The sequence below is a fragment of the Portunus trituberculatus genome, chromosome 21 (assembly GCF_017591435.1).
Source record: "Portunus trituberculatus isolate SZX2019 chromosome 21, ASM1759143v1, whole genome shotgun sequence".
Lineage (NCBI taxonomy): Eukaryota > Metazoa > Arthropoda > Malacostraca > Decapoda > Portunidae > Portunus > Portunus trituberculatus.
Genome location: NC_059275.1, coordinates 13,546,463 through 13,564,515, shown reverse-complemented (window position 1 = coordinate 13,564,515; position 18,053 = coordinate 13,546,463). Strand labels below are relative to the sequence as shown.

Here is an 18,053-nt window from a genome sequence, read left to right as displayed (position 1 = left end):
ACAGCCTTCTCTTCCTGGTAGTTAACAGGAATGAGTCGACCACAATGAAAATTCTAATCACGTACAATTTATTCAATGGAGATAAAAGAAAAAGCTGAACAAGTGAAACAAATGAATAGCAAAAAAGCTTCTCTCAGAAACTGAGATAACTAGAGTGTAAAAGAAGATATCTAAAGTGTAGAAGAAATAATAAACAAATGAAATGTAGATCAAAAGAGAATCACACTGTATACATACACCGTGAGATCACACGGATGTACTTCAGTCTCTGTTTGTTACATCTAGTTAGTTCAATAATATGCAAACATCTAAAATTCATGTTTAAGCAATAACAACAATATCATTCTGTAATAAGGTGGATGATGAATAACATGAGTCTAGGTACAAAAGAACCTGAGCAAACATGCAATGAAACCCACACCTTTAGAGGGCCAAGGGACACATGACCTCCCTTGGATGGTGGTGGGTATGCTAATGTTGACCAAAGGAGACTGAAAAGGTTTGTACTTATGGCTAGGGACAAAAAAGGCTTTCTGCACCAACACTGTTCATGTGGTAGGATGCAAATGTGTGATCCATGTAACTGATACTTGACTGACAGACAAGATAAGCTTACCAGGGGACACTGATACATGAGTGGGTGAATGGTGTGGGTAAAGTGGCAATGATTGAAACAGACTCAAGTATCAAGTTGTTTGCATAGGGTCAATAAGGAACTTTTAGAGGATTGGAAAAATTAATGAGCAAAGATGAAAGGTGTATACATAAAAGGGGATGGTGTGTATTATCCTATTGGTTATTTCCAGCTTCCCTTATAATATTAAAATATCAATCTCATCTTTATAGAAGGTAATGTCATATATAATGAGAGAGAGAGAGAGAGAGAGAGAGAGAGAGAGAGAGAGAGAGAGAGAGAGAGAGAGAGAGAGAGAGAGAGAGAGAGAGAGAGAGAGAGAGAGAGAGAGAGAGAGAGAGAGAGAGAGAGAGAGAGAGAGAGAGAGAGAAACATTCCCAGGACTTAACCAGCATGTGGGTATACCAATGAAAAGTAAAATGGCAAACAAAGAGGACTTCATCATCTTTACTACTAGTGAGGGGTGTGCTAACCTGTATGGCACAGTTGTTGTGGAGGGTGGAGAGCCATGCCAGCATCTCAGGGGGGGTGTCTGCCTGCAGGAGGAGCTGGGAGCCCCCAGGGGTAGCAAGACGCAAGACATTTCGCCTTTTGGTGTAGTCAGTAGCGACCTCCACCTCGGCACCACGGAGGGATATCTGTTCCTCAACTCCCAAGGGCGTCTGTGGGGAGAGGAAACAACCATCAATATACTGTACAAAGAAATACAAATGAGGAGCAACCAAGAGAACACCTGTTAGCTCATATCAGGCTGCCTATCATTAGTTATACTATCCATAAGGATGTCTAAATATGTTATAAATCTTCATATAAACTCAATCACATAGTATGATGCTTGAAACACATACAATTAAATGAGTACATCATAAACTTGAATGTGACCTTAAGATTGTGATTTAATGATAATACACAATATTGAGTTGTTAAAATGAGTATGAATATTGGAATGATCTATAAAATCCACTAATGGCTAATGCACTAAAAGACTTAATCAAGTTTTTTTTTTTTTTTTTTTATACACAAATCACTAACCAACTTCAATGTAACCATGAGAAAACAGTAGCAAATACCAAGTTATTTATACACCTTAATTTCCCAGCATGCTTTTCCTTATCACTTAATCAAGCACATCAAAGGGACACTTGACATAACAATATATACCAAGAGGGAGAGGAAAAGCATTCACCATATAACTTTCTTAACTTTTTAAACACTTTTGATCTCCAGTTTTTTTTATGTACCTACTCAAGTCCCACAAAGTGCTGTGAGTGATGTAATAACCTTCCCATATCAAAGACGCCTCACTCTTACACTATGTCAACATTTATAAAGAAACTCTAAGGATGTAAATATTTGCACTAGAGTTCAACAAGGTCGCTTCAACCAAATATTTAGGCAAGGAAGTATTGAGGTCAGTGTTTCCTTGCCTCTTGATCACGCCTTTTTCTCTCTTCTTTTTACTGGCATGCCCCTCATGCAGTAATTGATCAGTTAGGTGCTCATGCTTTACTGCTGCGGGCGAGGAGCGGGAAGTCGCAGCCCAGACCTCGCTCACCCCTCACTAGATACACTGATAGCCTTTTTTTTTTTCCTAAACACACACACACACACACACACACACACACACACACACACACACACAGCTTCCCTTAAATAGATATCTAAAATGAACCAGAGGACGTGGCAGCGACGAATAAATATAAATGTATTACATACACAGGCAGGATCAGATGAGTTTAGCACAAGGCAATGTATATTACAACTAGGTAACACACACACACACACACACACACACACACACACACACACACACACACACACACACACACAGTCATGGCTATATTAGGTTGCAGGAGTTTAGATTAAAGAGAGGAGAGAGAAGAAAAAAAATGAAGTAACCAGTGCCACCCGCCGCGCACCGCTCCGGGCCACGGCATTGGCGGTGTCGCCTTGTCTGGCTTGGCTTGGCTTACCCATGACCCATATGAAGAGAGGTTCCAGAATCGTGGGATACGTCCGTTGTTGGTCACCGCCGGTATAGGAACACAGGCCAGCTTCATGTTGCGAGTTAGGTGGGAACTAAGGGGAGGGGTTGCTGGCCCATGGCGGCGGGCTGTTCTGTTGGGCTCTCTCCATGCACACTGATCGAAGGATTTTATCTGTTTTTCCTTCTGAGTACATTGAAAGGAATAAACGAACTCATTCCACTCACATGGCTGCGTTGTTCAGTTTATTTTTAGTTCCTTTTTCACGTATCCATAAGGAAAACCTAGGAGAGATAAAATAGTCACTTTCCCATGCTTTCGCTTTCAGGTCATGACTTCAACACTTTCACGATTCAACAAAATTGTAGCAAGACGCGCACTCCTTATGCCTCCCTGCCGTGTCTTCCAGCTCTTCCATTCCGCACATTTGCCTCACAGTCGATAAGAATGTCGTAAACTTGTCGCACCACTTCCGGTCTGACAAAACATGCAGCCAACAGAAGGCCAAGCGAACAGACGCACCACCACCGACGCTAACCAACTGCCCACGTGACGGAGTTCCGCGGCTTCCTGGGTTCCTTGCTTGAGCCGGGGTACACACTACACATCCAGCCCTTCACATAAGCTAGAACTCGACGGTCGACCTTCCCCGCTGTCAAACTAACGAGTACGAGTTACGGTATGCTCAATCAACACTACATTTTTGGGCATGGACATTGTTACGATATCTTAACTGCTTTGCCATTTTCAGTGTACGCAAGACTTTCCCGCTGTCATGAAGGAGATAAGAATCGTTAGCAATGAAAGGACGTGGTACCGGAAGGAAAGCAAACGGCTGGCCCTATATAATAAGGTTCAAGAGGTTAAGGCGAGGGGAGGAGCTACAGTCAGGTTGTCCTTGCCTAGGGCCCCATCTACTTGCCCGCCGAGTCTGATACTACAGCCTCCACTCCACTCTACCAGGCGAGGCAGGATGCAGTAAATGGAAATCTTTACGTGCGAACTCTAAACTCTTGCTTAGATATCAGGAAACGAGAGTTTCTTTCCCCCCCTCTCTCTCTCTCTCTCTGCTTGCACAATACAATAACAGGAAGTGGACAAACAGAAAGAGAAGAGACTGGAAAGGAACAACCACGTCAACATCAAGGAGACGAGGGCGACTACCCATTTGCCTCTTCCCCATAGACTCACTGACCAAATGCGGGAGGAACTGAAACACCTGCAATTTATATTTTTGCATTGGCATGTGGCTGAAACATGGTCACGTACGAGAAAGGATCATTTGGGAAGGTAAGGTTAGTTGCATTTTTTTTCTTACCCTCAACGCCGCAAGGAACAAGTCAAAATCCCTGTCCAAGGTTAACAGCACCGGGCTACGCTACAGCACAACACAGCACCTCCTCACGCTCCAGCTGGTGGTGATTTTTGCCCCTTTCTCTTTCTCTCCCGGTCCACGGATGCTTATTTGAACAGCTATAGACATTCGTACTCAAGTTGGAGGTTCCTATTTGTTTATCTACGGTTATGTTTATGTTTGCAAGGAGGTTTAAGCAAGGCAGAGCGGCTGAGAGGCTGGGAGGGGCAGGTGGTGGTAGTGAATGAGATGCCCGAGCACCCTGACACAACTTCCTACTCCACGTTGCAGTTGCCAGTCGCCGCAATGTTACTACAAACTTGCTATTATCCCACACATTTTTCAGCCTTTTTATTCCAACATGTGGCTTTGTTTTAACTTCACAGAGGCTCGGTGACGGGTTTGAGGAGTCCCTAGGTGCCTGGGGGCTGGCGGGGAAGGGAAAGGGATAGCAGAAGGCACTAGGGAGCAGATACACTTCCGCAGAGGGACCACACACGTCTGACCACGAAGCCGCTGTCCCTTCCTCATTCATTAGGGCAGCTCGTGGTGTGTGTGTGTGTGTGTGTGTGTGTGTGTGTGTGTGTGTGTGTGTGTGTGTGTGTGTACGCGCGTTCACGTTGAAAGTATACATAATCTACAGACAATTTGCGTGTTGAGTGGAGTCTCCCGTTTTGGTTTATCACGCGTGGGGAGGAAGCACCTCGTTTTCCTTTACTGTTTTCCGTGGGCGAGAGGAGGAGGAGGAGGAGGAGGAGGTGGGAGTTCCTCGGACCCCCGGCAGTCCACAGGAGCTGCAGGATGTGGGTGCGATGCTTGAGGCTTATTGATCTGCGCAGTGCCGCCCTCGCCGGGATCCTGGCAGCCCCCGAAACACGGCACCCTCTGTACCCTGCTCTACCCCTCACAGCCCTTCACGCCCCGCCAAGCACAGCCCAGGAAGAGCAATATTATTTCTTAAACTGATAACTACAGAGGATGCCTAGGGAGAAAAAAAAAAAAAAAAAAACGCATAAGATGTGGGAGGATGAACTGAGACGACGAGATGGAGAGAGACGGGTGGTGTATGGGTAGGGAAGGAGATTGGGGAGTGTAAAGGGGGGAGTAGGGACTTCTACTAAAGGACTCGGGACTGGCAGACTGGTCGGGACTCGGACTGTCCACTTCCGCAAGCTGATGTAAATGTGCCGAGGTGGTGGTAGAGGTGGTCCCGCATCGCCACTCGCACCCCTAATTCATTACTTTGTGGCACATGCTTGGAGACGCTTGGAGACATGCCCAAGACGGCCCCCATCCCCCTTTACCACCCCCTCCCTATACCCATACCACTCGAGAGCCTCAAACATTTATAATCATCCAGTAGGCTAAACTTGGTGCCATATCACAGCGTTGGCTAGTATTGTTTATGTCAGTCCCGACGGCTAGCCAAGTCCTCCTCTTCCTCTTCCTCTTCCTCTGACCAGATGCTGCTGATTCCTCCAACGCTCCCTTCCCTGTTCTAGGTATTGGTTGCGATTCTCGTTAACATGGCAGACAAACAAAATAAATCAATACCTGCTGGTCATTAAGGGCACGGGGCCAACTGGGAAGACGCAGGAGGCACGGTGGTCGACTTGGTGATGTTGTTGTGGTGGATGGGTGGTGACAGTAATAGTGGTAGTGATGGTATGCTATGGGTGAGGTGACAATACTTAGAAAAGGCCAGAGTGGTAGACGTGTTTGAGATTTGTAGCATGGTGAGGGTGATGTGGCATAGTTTTGGGTGATGTGACGGGGATGTAGTGGGGCAATACGTGATATGGTACATATATAGATGATGTGAAGGGGATGTAGGCGATGTGGTGGAGCTGTGATCAGTGTGGTACAGTTTTAAGCGATGTAGTGGTGGCGTGGGTGATGTAGCGGTAGCGTGGGTGATGTGACTCGGGTACAGGTGGTGGGGTGAGAGGTGTGGCGGCAGTGACGGGCTGAAGATATTATCGCAGGGAGGAAGAGTGTGGTGGTGGCTGCTGGCCTTCACCCACTTGTGACCCCCTCCCCCCCCATCACGCTCCTTCCGTCCATCTCCCTCTCCTCCCGTGCCCCCTCCGCACACGCACATGATCACCGCACCTCACGCCTACACGACAACAAAACAATATTTATAAACCACTCACGACCTAAAGACGAGTGAAACTGAAAGATAATGAAAAGAGGAGGAAAAATACGGAGTTTGATGATTCTAAACAGGTTCCGATCCCATGTGCTCGTCAAATACCTTATAAAATTGGGCAAATGAGATTCGATTCCATTCATTTCCTGTGTCTCTTGACTACTATACCGCCAGCACACAGCGCGGACAAGAGAGAGGGGTGACCGGGGAGGCAAGGGGGAAAGAGGTCGAGGAGGGGACAGTAGTGATGCTGTAACAGATCGACCGTCACACGTAACAGGTTCAGCTCGACTCCACACTCTCACAGCAAACCACATTCGTCCCCGGGAGGGGAAACTCGACACGCGGGTCGGATGACACTTTGCGGGTGATGTGGAGAGCGAGAGAGAAAGATGGAGAGAGAGAGAAAGAGAGAAACCGCACCACACCACACCTCACCTCAATTCACCGCACTTGTACATCTAAAGAGAAAGAAAGAAAGAAAGAAAGAAAGAAAGAAAAAATAACTCATGTCTATAAAGTTTCACCTCAACGGAAGCTGGTAAAGAAACGTACATAACCTTAACTTCATCTCAAGAGACCGCTGCTCCGCCCAAAACAACACGTAAACAAATGTAAACGTTTTGAAAATTGACGCTGTTAATATTTTGCACTCGATAGGTATGCTTGCGTTGCGCGTCACGTGATGAAATGATGCTTGACCGTCGCGTTATCTCAAGCATATCCTGTCACGATAACAAATCCCAACACTTCTCTTCACCGCAACCTTTGTTACTGCTTTCTGCTTGTCCTCTCTGTCCATGTCCACCACATCGCCGTCAAGGGCTTAAGGATTAAAAGGAGACTTTTCTTACTATCTGGAAACACGACACACTGGCAACGTTCTACTAGGAAAGAACTATTAATCCAGTCCAATCTTAATCTGTCTGCCCTCTGCTGGAGTCTCCTCTGAGTCTGCACCGCTGCTGGCAAACACTAAAACCATTGTCTCTACTCCACTCTTCTTCTTCTCCCAAGTTCACCGGCACACGTTCTTGCTCAAAGGGCGCGCACACTAAGGTAAGGACACACTAAGAACTCCCGCCCCCCCCACACACACACAGGGCACCACCGACCCTAGGCATGAGAGAGCCGCACACTGCCCTCCACGCCTGCCCACCTCTTACTGAGCCCGCGCCCTGCCCTGCCTACCCACCTGCCCCTCTCTCTACCCACCTGGCGACTCACACACACACTCACACACACACGTCCTCGCTCCTGACACCCTCACTAACACTCACCTGAAAAAAAAATCTTATACACACTCCTTTTTCTGTCCTAATCACTCTTACTCTCACTTCACTCTCACTGTCATAACTGTCTGCCTCACTCCACTTTGCTGTTGTTCTTCTCCTTATTCCACTTCTCTTTGTCTGTAGTTTACCGTGGTTTATTCCTGTCTATCTCTTTGTCTTGACTTTGCTATTGTCCACCTTTCGTTCCATCTCGTTCCACTTCACTACCTTTCTCTCCCTTCCTCCACCTAACACGTCTACAGTCTAGCGTGTTTACAAGGTTATCTTACTCCATTCGCTTCCACATTACTCCACCTTATTTAGTTTATCATACTCCTCTCACCTTCCTCTTACTTTATCTCACTCCACTTATTCTATCAAACTCCACCACACTCCACTCACTGTATCACCTTCAACTTTCCTCTTACTTTATTCATTTCATCTTCCTCTTATTCTATCTCTTTCCACTCTTACTCCACTTCACATTCAAGTTTCCTCTTTGTCATCTTCCACTTTCCTCTTATCCTATAACATTCCACCTTACTTGAAGACTTGACCTCTCTCTCTCTCTCTCTCTCTCTCTCTCTCTCTCTCTCTCTCTCTCTCTTGCTTTCATCTCCCACCACAGTACATTTTACATTTCTCTTCCTCCTCTTCCCCCTTTCTTTATCAGCGTCCACTTTCCTCTTATCCTATCTTACCTTCCATCTTGACGTGCGATCTGTTTCCCTCTTTCTTGCTCTCATCTCCCTTCACAGTGCACCCTATTCAGTATCCCTTCAGCCCACTATTCCCTCACCCAATTGCATCATCCCACCACACACCACCTATACTATTCACCCTACACACGCTTCACACTCTCAACGCCTCACTACATATGTTTGCTATCCTGATTAATTCTATTCAACTGTCTATGAAAAATTTTTCTTATTGCAGAAATTCTCTCTCTCTCTCTCTCTCTCTCTCTCTCTCTCTCTCTCTCTCAGCCCAACCGGGTTTTCTTTTCCTCGTCTTGCCCAGCTGTGAATGTGTGAATGTGTGAATGTGTGTGTGTGTGTGTGTGTGTGTGTGTGTGTGTGTGTGTGTGTGTGTGTTACTTCCAACCCTCGGGATCAATGCTCTCTCTCTCTCTCTCTCTCTCTCTCTCTCTCTCTCTCTCTCTCTCTCTCTCCAACATTCGTAAGATCCATAAGATTATAATTTACACACACACACACACACACACACACACACACACACACCATCACAAATTTTCCTTATATGGTGAAAAATAGGACAAGGAGAGAGAGAGAGAGAGAGAGAGAGAGAGAGAGAGAGAGAGAGAGAGAGAGAGAGAGAGAGAGAGAGACTTCCTATCCAGCTCTTCTACGAATCTACGTGGTATTTTTTTTACCTTCCAAAGTGTTTGTCATTCTATAAAACGTTTGTCTTTTATTCAACTTTGCCGAACATTTTACGTTTTAACTCGCTCCTCACATTCTCTTAAAAGACGTGGGGGAGGAAAAATGACGGTGATGATGAGGTGAGGATTAAAAAAAGAAGTGTACTTATCTTAAATGGACCTTTGTTTGTCACACTTCCTAAACTCACAAATTTTGATAAAACCTCCCACTGTCATTTCTAGTAGTAGTAGTAGTAGTAGTAGTAGTAGTAGTAGTAGTAGTAGTAGTAGTAGTAGTGAAAGGTTGTTATGGGTCATAGTGTATATCATGTTGAACCTGTTCCTTACACACTAAACAGGACAGACAGGTGAGTGACGGACAACAGACGGCTACACTCACTGACAACATAACACGAGCAGGCCTGGAGGTGATAAATAAATAAATAAACGAATAAGCCTGCCACCACCTACTGTAGCAAGCCCACCACGCATGGGGCAGAAGTAGAAGTAACATTAAGTGATCGCTTTTTTATATTTTCCTTACATTCTCGGTTTTATAAGGTTTGAGAAGTGGACATCAGGAGTCACACATAAACAACTACTTCTAACTTGGGCTGTCCTTCTTTACGTACATAATTTAAGGTTTTAATTATAGATTTTTCCTAGTGTTTTATCCTTATTTCTTTATCTATTTACTTTCTTTACGCAGGAAAGGTTCACTAGCTGTCAGTTACTAAGGCAATATCAACTGTCTAACTTGACCCAATTGAACTTAAAGTAAAACAAACTTAGTGTGATGAAGGAATGACACGAAACAAACAAAAAAAAAAAAAACTCTAACATTATCTTACCAAACCAAACCAAAACATACCAAATCTAAACCTAACCAAACTATGCCTGAGAAATCAACTAAATCAACTCGAACCAAACTAAATAACACAATATAATCTAACCTCGCTATACCAAACTAAACCAAGCTAAACCAAACTTGACCTCACTGAACCCAACAGAATCAAACCAAACCCAATAGAACAGGACAAAACCAAACACGACCTGAACCAAGCTAAGCCTACCCTCAACTCGAGAAGCGGCACCAGTGACCAGACAGAGGACAGACACATTCCAAGCCTCACCACAGCGCAGACAACACAAGCGAGGGTGCATTATTGGACTAATTCCGGGAGACATGATTAAGTTGATCCACGAAAATGAGTTTATGCAGGCAAGTCTCCAGTCCACACACACGCAGTAGCTGTACCACGTCTGCCTAATGATAAGAAGTGTTACAGGCTGTTACTTTCAAGCTCCTTCTCTTTCGTTCTGCGGCTGACCTTAATGAACCCTGTGTTGTATGCAGAGATAGAAAGTCATCACGGGAATTGGAACATAAACGAACAATAAGTAATGGTTATGATTGTAACAACGTCTTCCCCTCTCTATCTTTAATTCGTGAACTAGAAGCAGTATTTCAAGTTCTGTTGTCTACCCTCATTAAAGGCCAGAGAGAGAGAGAGAGAGAGAGAGAGAGAGAGAGAGAGAGAGAGAGAGAGAGAGAGAGAGAGAGAGAGAGAGAGAGAGAGAGAGAGAGAGTCGTTTCATTGATATTTTTTACTTATTGGCAGCAAGAATCCTTACTAAAACACACTGATAACTCAAATAACCTTTATGACAGCCAGTTCAATGCAAGAATTAAGACGGTGAAATGTTGTTAGGCCACACAGATGATAAGTCGTTGTTTCCTGTCGACAGTGGAAAATCCTTGCTAAACTATCACTCAAATCATGGGAAAAACATCACTGGAAACTTAAACATCCTCACCATCCCTTTCAGTGTGAGAATTGAGATGGTGAAATGTTTTGGGCCTAGAGAGAGAACATCATTTCTTTTTTTTTTTTCTATTGGTGGTAAAGAATCCGTACTCAACTTTACTAGAATTATGAATAAAGCACCACTGGAAGACCTATATAACATCCACACCATTAAGACGATGAAATGTTGTAAGGCTAGAGAGGTTTTTATCATCTTTTTTCTATTAGCAGTGAAGAATCCGTACTCAACTTTACTAGAATCATGAATAAAGCACCACTGGATGACCTATATAACATCCACACCACCATGAGTTAAGAAGATGAAATGTTTCGGTCTGGTGTCATGCAGTGGCGGGCCGGCCTGAGACCACCACCACCACCACCAGAAAGCCAGCCACCCACCCACTGCTGCTGCTGCGCCATTGATTATACCGAAACGTGGGTTACAAGGCGCCCCTCTCTACCTCCCTCCACACTCTCGCTCACGCCCCCGCACTCCATCTCCCTCTCTCCCTGCCGGCCTCGTCTGTGTCTCTAATCTCTACCCACGCCCCCTCCTCCTCCCTATCCTACATCTCCCTCCCGGACCTCAGGGTAGCTTTCCATACAACAACAAACTAACGCCACCTGTGTGTGTGTGTGTGTGTGTGTGTGTGTGTGTGAGAGAGAGAGAGAGAGAGAGAGAGAGAGAGAGAGAGAGAGAGAGAGAGAGAGAGAGAGAGAGAGAGAGAGAGAGAGAGAGAGAGAGAGAGAGAGAGAGAGAGAGAGAGAGAGAGAGAATATATGACCACACACTAACATAAATAAACTATAACAGCGCATCACAAGAAAAAAAAAAAAAAACCACTGACTGAACGAGACAGAGACGAAGAGAGAAGGACAAAGTTATACAATCATCATCATCAGGAACCACACAGCAACACCACCAAACAGGTGGGCAACGAAGAAGCAGAGAGGCAAGCAGGCAGGCGGGGTGTGGTTGCCTGGCTGTGCGTGGGTGTGGTGGACGGCGCTAAGAGAGGGCGGCGGATGTAGTCTTGAGAGGCAGGAGTCTAACACAGTACGGCCCTATACGGCTCTCAAGCGCGCTAACACCAACAGCAGCGCTACTGTCGACCACTACACTCTATCCTCCCATCAACTTGACCGGCTGAGAGAGTTGGGGAGGATGTGGGGATAAGATGGGACAGGGTAGGGAGTTTAGTTCAGTGTGAAGGATATTGGAGGGGCGAGGCAGGAAGGTAAGATGTAAATGCGAGGGTGTGGTAGGTAAGAGTTGGAATATAATTCTCAGGTGTAAGAGTAAGTTTTCTGAAGGTGGAATAGGAGTTACTTCTAGAGGTGATTGCATGGGGAGGAAAGGTGTCGACGAGGAGGAGGAGGAAGAGGAGGAGTGAAGGATGGGAAGGGGCCAGAGGAATAAGGAAAAGTCCAAACGATAACATGGAAGAAAAGAGATATAGAAAAAAAAAAAACTAAATTGAATAAAATAGAAGCTCAAGATAAACAGGAAAAAAAAAAATAAGAGAAAACGAACTGAAAGAAAAAGTAAACAGAATATGATCAATACATACAAACAGGAAGGAAAACAGATAAGAAGGAACGAACAAACAAGACACAAGTGACACGAGTAACTTTCAAAAGGAACTGATAAAGAGAGCGAAAAAAAAAAACTAAAACCAAAACTAGGAAATCAATAGAACGAAGATACAGCACAGGAAATTCTTGCTAAATCAGGGGAATCAGGAAGGAGTCAGGTATAGGACTGAAGGAATGACGGACAGGGCTTTTCCAGGTGCTATAGTAGGAGGCAGAGAGGAGGGAGGAGTACAAGACAGACAGGACCATGCGAGGGGGGTCCTTGTGGTCACGCATCGCAGCGCAGTGAGTCACAACGGCCACACTCTCACTATTTGAGTCACGAGGGACGCTGTGGGACGCCGGAGGGCACGACGCACGGCAGGAAGCTCCCAGGTGATATTTGTGGTGCTGAGGTGAGCTGGACGTATCAGGGAGGGAAGGACGGAGGGAGGGAGGGAGGGAGGGAGGTGGCGAGATGATTCACTACTGCAGAGGTGAAGGATGGGAAGGGGGCGGGGAAAAGTGAGCCAAGACAAAGAATGATAAAATCTTGGAGGTTAAGAAGAAATAGATAAAGAATAGTAGGACCACCAAAAGACAATAAGAAACAAGAAATAAAAGAAGAAAAAAAAATATCGAAAAAAATTATATACAACATAAACTGAATGAGATTGTAGGATAAGAAAAGTTTGGAGAGGATGTTAAATAGATGTTCCGTAAAGGGGATGTAAAGGTGAGAGCATATCATTAAAAGTGATGGAGGAGGAAACGATGACGGAAAGGAGTTGAAAGTGTAAAACAAATGGAATAGGTTAAAAGGAGGTCGATAATGGTACGGCAAGAGGCAAACAGGATATATATAGAAGATAAAAAGTCGAAGAAAACGGAATGAAGAAGTGAGAGGAGGTCAGAAGCAATAAAAAGGGATAAAAAAGATAGAAAAGTGATAAGAAAAAAAAACAATGAGTACTGAATAGGGTAAGAAAGTTGACAAAAGAATATGAGATGGATAAAAAAACAAAGCAAGAAAGGAATGGAAGGATAAATAAGATGTCAGTAAGCTAGGCAAAAGAGGCAAGAGATAGGAAGAGGTCAGTGAGGGTAAAGAAGGGGTTATGAGGGTGGTCAAGGGGGAAGGGGAAGTAAGAGGGAGGGTGAGGGGAGGTACACTGGTGTGGGTGTTACATCACAAACACAACACGAGAAGCATCACAACCTAAGGGTACACTTGCTACACACAAGGCGACTCTCACGGGTTCACCACTTCTTCCCACACGTCTCTGCTGCCTCTCCTTCCTTCCTTGCTGCCCTCTCATCACTCTCCCTCACTCTCTTTTGTCTCTCCCTTATGCTTCTCGTTCAACGTTTCCTCTTATTTCGCCTGACACTCCTCATCCGCCTCGTCATCTTTCTTTTCCTCCTCCCCCTTCCCGTCCTCCTCCTCTTCCTTTTCCTCCTTCTCTTCTACACCAAGATAGTCATTCTAAGAACGCCACAAAGACACAGCACGGAAACAAACTGATGTCGTTGAACTTGGATGAAATGCATTAGACAAAGGATCGATTATATGACCAATCCAAGTCTAGAAGCACTTTATTGACACAACCTCCCAACCACACGCACACCCACCCGCCCACTCATACACCCACCCAGCCACCAACACCCACCCACACACACACACATCTACACCCACACACTCACACACCCACCCACCCACACCCACACCCACACCCACACCCACACACACACACACACACACACGCTAATGGATGCATAAATATGGTTTTGTTGAAATAATAATAATAAAAAGACAGCGAATGTCAAACAGAGGCTGGGATGAACACACACAGGTGCCTGGAAGGAAGGAAAGGCGCACCTCACCTCACCGCCTCACTCATTAGCTACACTCACCTGCGGGGTAGCGTGTTGCCAGTGTGTCATGATGGAGGTGTTGTGACGGGGGCTAACACACAGCAACTAAGGTTACTACACTTCACCGTCACTTCCTGCGGCCATGGTCACTGTGTCTACCATTCTTCTCATTTCTTTTCCACTTAGTTCAGGCTGCGTCATCAACTGCCACAGGATGAGTGACACCACGCATGTTTTTTTTATATTTCCTTATCTCTGTTCTGGTACTTTCTTTCAAATACGCATATCTATTTAAAAAAAAGAATCAAAAAGCTTTCGTCACTTTGGCAATCTGATTGACGAACAAATAAAAATGGATAAAGAAAAAGACATTGTAACACTTCTGTCGACGATGAATGACGTAAAGAGATCATGACAGCCACTTAAGTAGTGAATGAAGCGTCCTTTATCTTTCCTGGAGTGCCCCTCGCTCACCACGCCTCTACAGCCCCTGCTATGCATTAAGAACGCCCATGACACGACCCACATTGCTGCCTAAAACCTCAGTACACGACCTCGAGACCACACTCAGGACTAACAAGGAAGAGCCCAGAGTTCATCTGTCACGTCAGATTTGCCTTCGGTCCTCTGATGACTCAGATCCTTTGCCTCTCACACCAAAGGCTGCACCGAGGACTCCTATACGCCTCCCGTTGAGTCACACGCCTACAAAGGATTAGAGCAAAAAACAGCCCGCGTAAGCTGACACAGTTCCGTTCTTGCCTTGAACTGTCATCAAGTTGACTAAGGCACTGCTTGGCCAGCCTGCCCCTATGACCCGCCTGACGGGGCACTGCCTCGACACTGGTTGTCTGGTATCAGCACTTGCTTCCTGTGGCGGTGCTCAGGGCGAGACGTGGCGCTTCAACTCATGCAGGCATCCTGACCACACTCTCCACTCAAGCTGTGCCTGACCATACCACCCTCACCACCACACAGAGGTCCCGGCAGGCCCTGCCATACACCTGGGGCCTGGCACAGGTAGGTCACGGCTCATACCCAAGCTTGGACTGACTGACAGACTTATCACACGTCGGGCGGCAGGTCCGGATGTGCGGCTGGCGGCCATGACAGCGTGAGGGACTGGCGACGGTGCGCCTCAGGACCCCGTGCCAGGGCCCGCCGCCCACCTGCCTTGCTCTCGTCCCGCACCTCACGCCGCTGCCACCGTCTGCTCGGCACCGGAGTCACCGCCGCAGATGACCTACGGAGCGAGGGGCGTGGCGGGGCGGGACGGGGCAGGAAGACAGGGGCGGGTCACTGACACACAGGGACGGTAAAGGGAATGTGGTCCATTTAATAGATATGATACAGACGTGGCCGACCCAGCCTGCGGCTCACTGCCTGCTGGGACCAAGCACCTCACGGGTCACCCACAACCTGCACTACACTGCACTGCACTGCACTGTCTGCCTCGCTGCCTGGCTGCCTCACTACCCACACAGCTGCGACCCTCGGCACGGGGACGATCACTGCTCTGTCGCTCCTACACACCGTGGACGCTTACAGGGACGAGGCACGACCACTGCGGGGGCGTGCGGGACGGTGTGGGTGTGTGTCGGGAATGGCGAGGCACGGTGACACGAGCGGCAGCGGAGCGGCGTTTGGCTGCACCACCAGCACGGCCAGCCTGCCAGCCAGCCCTTCTCTCGGCCCTGCCTCGCACCCCAGACACTCACACTCGCGCTTCCGCCACCCGCAGTAATCAACACATTTTCATTAAGCACCACGTAAACTCCGCGACAAAAATAAATACTCTTAATGCACACCTCATCGGGAAAACATGACAACGTTAAATATAAACAGTGATCGGCGGGGGCCGCCGGGGAGCGGAAGAGATGTGGCGCTCGCCGGCAACTGCGTGCGGTGGTCACGGCGCACACACCGCATCTGGCAGCAGGAATAACAGGTCGGAGGCTTGACTCACCTCACGCCCGCCATTCTTTGAAACTATACTACAGGCCATTCACTAAGACGCTGCCCTCCGCCCCCTGTCCCCTGCCCGTGCCCCGTGAACCCCTCCCTCTTTCGCTACTAGAACCGGTTGGGTACAGCACGCGAGCAGCACCAACAGCAGCAACACCCATCGTTCTGAGCATAAAACGGTTCTTACTCAAAACTGCCTCGCGTCGTTCCTTCACGCACCGGAGCCTCTTACCACAACCACCGCCACCAGACGCGGCCACGGCTCACGCAGGTTAACTCAACACAGTCCTATGCAACACTGCTCCTCAGTACGTGAAGGCTGAACGGTACTGGTGGTGCAATCAAGATGCTCACTAACAGTACATTACATTTCCCAGAAGGCTGGACTTGTACGTGACATCCGCTGGTGACGCTGGACTACACTTTCTGTCTCGTGTCCTGTGAGGCGCTGCGCTAAGACACCTCGGAGGATTCAGAACACACACACACACACACACACACACACACACACACACACACACACACACACACTGGGCGAGATGACTCTTGTGTCCCGAAAGCCAGAGCCACCCAGTCCCGTCCCACAGGTGTATCCAGGTGTTGAGGTGCTCAGGTGTTTCAGGTGACTCATCCCTTGTTTCCCACGATTATTCACCTAACTGCCTCACTTACTCACCGGGACACCTTTTGTTTTACTCCTTTTCTTTCTTCCAGGTTGCATTCCTCATTACCTCCTTCCTTGAACTCCTGCGGTGGCCTCCCTCTCCCTCACAAAGGCGGGTGGTGAGGCAGGATGGTGAGGGAGGTGTTCCGGGTGAGTCACGTTATAGCCTCCCTCATGAACACCACCTCTGTCCTTCCTCTCCTGCCTCCTTTTCTCCTCCTCCTAGGCACGCACACCTGCACGGCACACAACCCTAAGCTCCCCTCAGTGTCCCCTTACCCCTCTGAACCCACTTGTGTCTCTCTCTATTCTTTAACTCTTCAAAAACTCCGGAAACATCTCTTAATCTCTTTTAAACATCCTCAACACAATTTTAAAGTCTTAAATGCTTTTTAAACTGATGCGATGTCATTTAAAAAGCTTAGAACACCTTTTCATGATCTTACGTATAATTTAAATACATGCAACACCCTTTAAACACTTCTGAATACACTATAAATTTATTCAACACTCTTTACACATCTTGAATGCCATTTGAAAACATCCAGTATCCTTTAAATTTCTCTCAACACTCCTTGACTCATTCCTATACCTTCATCTCATTTGAAATATCTTCCAAACACGCTGCCTTTACCTCCCCAACCCCCTCTTCTCTCCCCCATAAACCTCCAACTCTATAATACACCGGTAACGCACCCTACTCTCACTCCACTCTCACCCCCCACCAGACACCCTCTTGATCTACAACCCCCCTTCCAACCACCCTCACGTGTCTTCCCCCCTCATCCAGTTACACCCTGATTCACAGCCACTGCAACCACCCACCCACCCACCCACACACACACACTCATCCTCGCACCTCTTACTCACCCATTACAGTTACCCATTACTTGGCCTTTCACCTCCCTCCTCGCTATTTTTTTGACCATTTTCCTTTTTTATTTTTCCATTTGATGACTTTTTGATGATGATGATGATGATGATGATGATGATGATGATGATGATGGTGGTGGTGGTGGTGGTGGTGGTGGTGGTAAGGATGATGATGATAAGGATGGGGAGGAGTAGAAAGAAGTTGCTTTGCTGCTGAGGAACCAAGCCACATCCTTCCTCCTCCTCTTCTACTTTCTCCTCCTTCTCCTTCTCCTCTTCCTCCTTCGTCTCCTCCAATATCCAGTATCACTAAAGAAAATGATGTATATGAGAGAGAGAGAGAGAGAGAGAGAGAGAGAGAGAGAGAGAGAGAGAGAGAGAGAGAGAGAGAGAGAGAGAGAGAGAGAGAGAGAGAGAGAGAGAGAGACGCACAACAGAAAGCCTATTTATTAATTTAAGAGCCTGATGGAGGAGGAGGAGGAGGAGGAGGAGGAGGAGGAGGAGGAGGAG

At 46.9% G+C, this 18,053-nt stretch overlaps 1 protein-coding gene across 11 annotated transcripts in view; it reads right to left on the bottom strand.

The window, feature by feature from the left end:
* LOC123507127 (rho GTPase-activating protein 21-A-like) overlaps window positions 1-18,053 on the bottom strand; it is a 257,305-nt gene that overhangs the window by 13,115 nt on the left and 226,137 nt on the right. For all 11 annotated transcript variants that reach the window (XM_045259723.1, XM_045259724.1, XM_045259726.1 and 8 more), the window contains one exon: window positions 1,108-1,296. In XM_045259723.1, the coding sequence (XP_045115658.1) occupies window positions 1,108-1,296 (189 nt within the window). The remainder of the gene's footprint in view (window positions 1-1,107; window positions 1,297-18,053) is intronic.